At 53.0% G+C, this 2,832-nt stretch overlaps 1 protein-coding gene across 1 annotated transcript in view; it reads right to left on the bottom strand.

Moving 5' to 3' along the window:
* Nucleotides 1-1,378: 1,378 nt before the first annotated feature.
* Nucleotides 1,379-2,832, bottom strand: part of LOC106815202 (LIM domain-binding protein 1-like) — a gene marked incomplete at its 5' end in the record, with an annotated part of 8,545 nt that continues 7,091 nt past the window's right edge. The window contains one exon of the mRNA XM_014819632.1: nucleotides 1,379-1,654. Coding sequence (XP_014675118.1) covers nucleotides 1,379-1,654 — 276 coding nt within the window. The remainder of the gene's footprint in view (nucleotides 1,655-2,832) is intronic.

A 2,832-nucleotide genomic window follows, 5' to 3' on the forward strand; every position in this document is an offset into this window, starting at 1 on the left:
TCTCTCTCTCTCTCTTACTACTTCTCTCTCTCTCTCTCTCTCTCTCTCTCTCTCTCTCTCTCTGTGTGTGTCTCTCTCGCCGCTACATTAACCGTCTTGCACGTCGCTACCTTTACTGACGGCGGCAAAAACTAACAACAAGACGTGCGGAGGAGGAAAGCGGGCCGTGAATTTTTTAACACGCGGATTTACGCGGCGGCGGCGCCACCGCTGCATACGTAATGAACACGTCATCAGCAGCAGACAACAGACGCAGACGCCCCACCGCCGTCACCCCACGTCATAAAAACAAAACTGACAAATTAGCAAAAACAGGGTTAAGTAACGTTAGAAATAATGTGCAATCTGACTAGATATATATATTCCATGAGATTAACTTTCATCGCTTGCGTTGAGGAATTTCACGACGTCGGCTTGTCGTCTTGTTTCGCGGGGAAGTTAATTATTCTGTTCTTTGCCACCCTTCCGCCCGCCTGCCTGCCCAGCCACCTTGTCTGTCGTAATATTTATTACTGGCCTACACACGCTCATGCCTCACAACCTTTTTCAATATCTCAACAGCAGAAGGTGCTAGATTTGAAAGGAAGGCACGCAAGACACAGTTGCTAGGGGAGGGGGGGGAGGGGGGTCCGGGTGATGACCCCGACCCGCAACCTTTTTTTCATTCAGAAATATTGTTGCAAAACGGTGCAATGTCCCAAATTTCGGATCAAAGGGCTTATAATACCTTATTATATACGAGGCAAGAGTACATAATAAAACCATGGTTTTATTATGTACTCTTGATACGAGGGTATAATCAAGGGCTAATGTTACCTATATATACACAGCTACTAATATCTTATTATATAAGAATATAATAAGGAGCTAATGATACCTATATATAGAGCTAATAATAGCTTTATATAAGTATGATTAGCTACTGATTACAGTAGCAGGTAAATAACACGTACAATTATAATACGATAAGGTATAATATCGATATCAATATAATAATATATATAAATATAACGCACGCACACATATATAATTATTAAATATATGATACCTGAATATATATAACTACAATACGGTAAGGTAACATATTAACAAGAGTAGATAATAACACACTTATTGTCTACTCTTGTTAGAGTGTTATTATCTAGAGTGTTATTATCAAGAGTGTTATTATCTACTCTTGATATTAATAACACCCTATTGCGTTACTGCTATGTTACCTTAAATCCCTCGCTCTCACGGCTCCGCACCCGCGGGGAGCAACCGCGTCTGTCCACCATGCCGCGTCGCTCCCTCGCTCTCACAGCTCCGCACACGCGGGAAGCAACCATGTCTGTCCACCCTCCTCACTGCGTCGCTCCCTCGCTCTCCCCTCACCCCCTCACTCCGTCTTGATGGGCACGTCGGGGCCGCCGCCGCCCCCGCCCCCCGCTCCGGCCGGCGGCGCCCCCGCCTTGCGGTCCTGCCCGCCGGGCCACGACCCCGCAGAGGTCATCGTCGGGGCGGCGCCCGCGGCGGCGGCGGCGGCGTAGTCGTCCGCGTCGTCGATGCCGTTCGACGGCTCGTACTGCGTGTTCTCGAGCCGCGTGATGAGGCGCTCGTCCTCGTCGCCAAACTCGCCGCCCATGAGCGACGGCTCTCCGACGACCATCACGTCCTAGATTCACAGAAAGCAAGACAGCCTTATATGGAAAAGGAAGGTTTGCCCCCCCTGACGCACGGTACTAGTGCGACGGTAGCTGGCACTAGTGCGACACTGCGTGCATGCACGGTACTAGTGCGGCGATAACTGGCACTAGTGCGTCACTGCGTGCATGCACGGTACTAGTGCGACAATAGCTGGCACTAGTGCGGCACTGCGTGCATGCACGGCACTAGTGCGATGATAGCTGGCACTAGTGCAACACTGCGTGCATGCACGGCACTAGTGTGACGATAGCTGACAATAGTGTAATCATAGCTGGCACTCGTGATACTGTATGTATGCACACCACCAGTGCGACGATAGCAGGCACTAGTGCGACACTGCGTGCATGCACAGCACTAGTGTGATGACATCTGACATGACACAATACACTGCACTAGTGTGACAGCATAACCACACAGCACTAGCACGACAATAGTGGGTACTAGGTGCGACAGTGTACCCACACACACGACTAGTGCGACGTGCCCACGCGGCACTAGTGCGACACACCGTGCGGATACACGGTACTTGTGTGTGCTCGGTGCTCCATCTCTCTCTCCGTGTGCGCGTGTGTGCTACACCTCTCTCACTCACTACTACACATGCAGGCACTGTGTGGCGTCAGGCTGCGACTTCACTGTGAAATCGCACGCCGCCGCCGCCGCCGCTGCCAGGGGGCGTGGCGAGTCCGTCCGAGTCTGCTGGTGGAGCAAACGGCCAAGTGACCGATCGCTGTCCCCTACGTCGCTCTCTCACTCTCACTCTTTCGCTCCCTCGCTCTCACGGCTCCGCACGCCACGGGAGCGACTGTGTCTGTTCACCAGCCTGCTGCGTCGCTCCTTCACTCCTCCGCTCCATCACTCTCCCGGCAACGCGCAACAGGAGCGACTGCGTCCATTCACCAGCCTGCTGCGTCGCTCCTTCATTCCTCCGCTCCATCGCTCTCCTGGCAACGCGCAACGGGAGCGACTGCGTCCGTCTACCCTCCTGCTGCGTTGCTCCTTCACTCCTCCGCTCCATCGCTCTCCCGGCAACGCGCAACGGGAGCGACTGTGTCTGTTCACCAGCCTGCTGCGTCGCTCCTTCATTCCTCCGCTCCATCGCTCTCCTGGCAACGCGCAACGGGAGCGACTGCGTCCGTCTACCCT

The sequence above is a fragment of the Priapulus caudatus genome, unplaced genomic scaffold (genome assembly GCF_000485595.1).
Source record: "Priapulus caudatus unplaced genomic scaffold, Priapulus_caudatus-5.0.1 Scaffold1062, whole genome shotgun sequence".
NCBI lineage: Eukaryota > Metazoa > Priapulida > Priapulimorpha > Priapulimorphida > Priapulidae > Priapulus > Priapulus caudatus.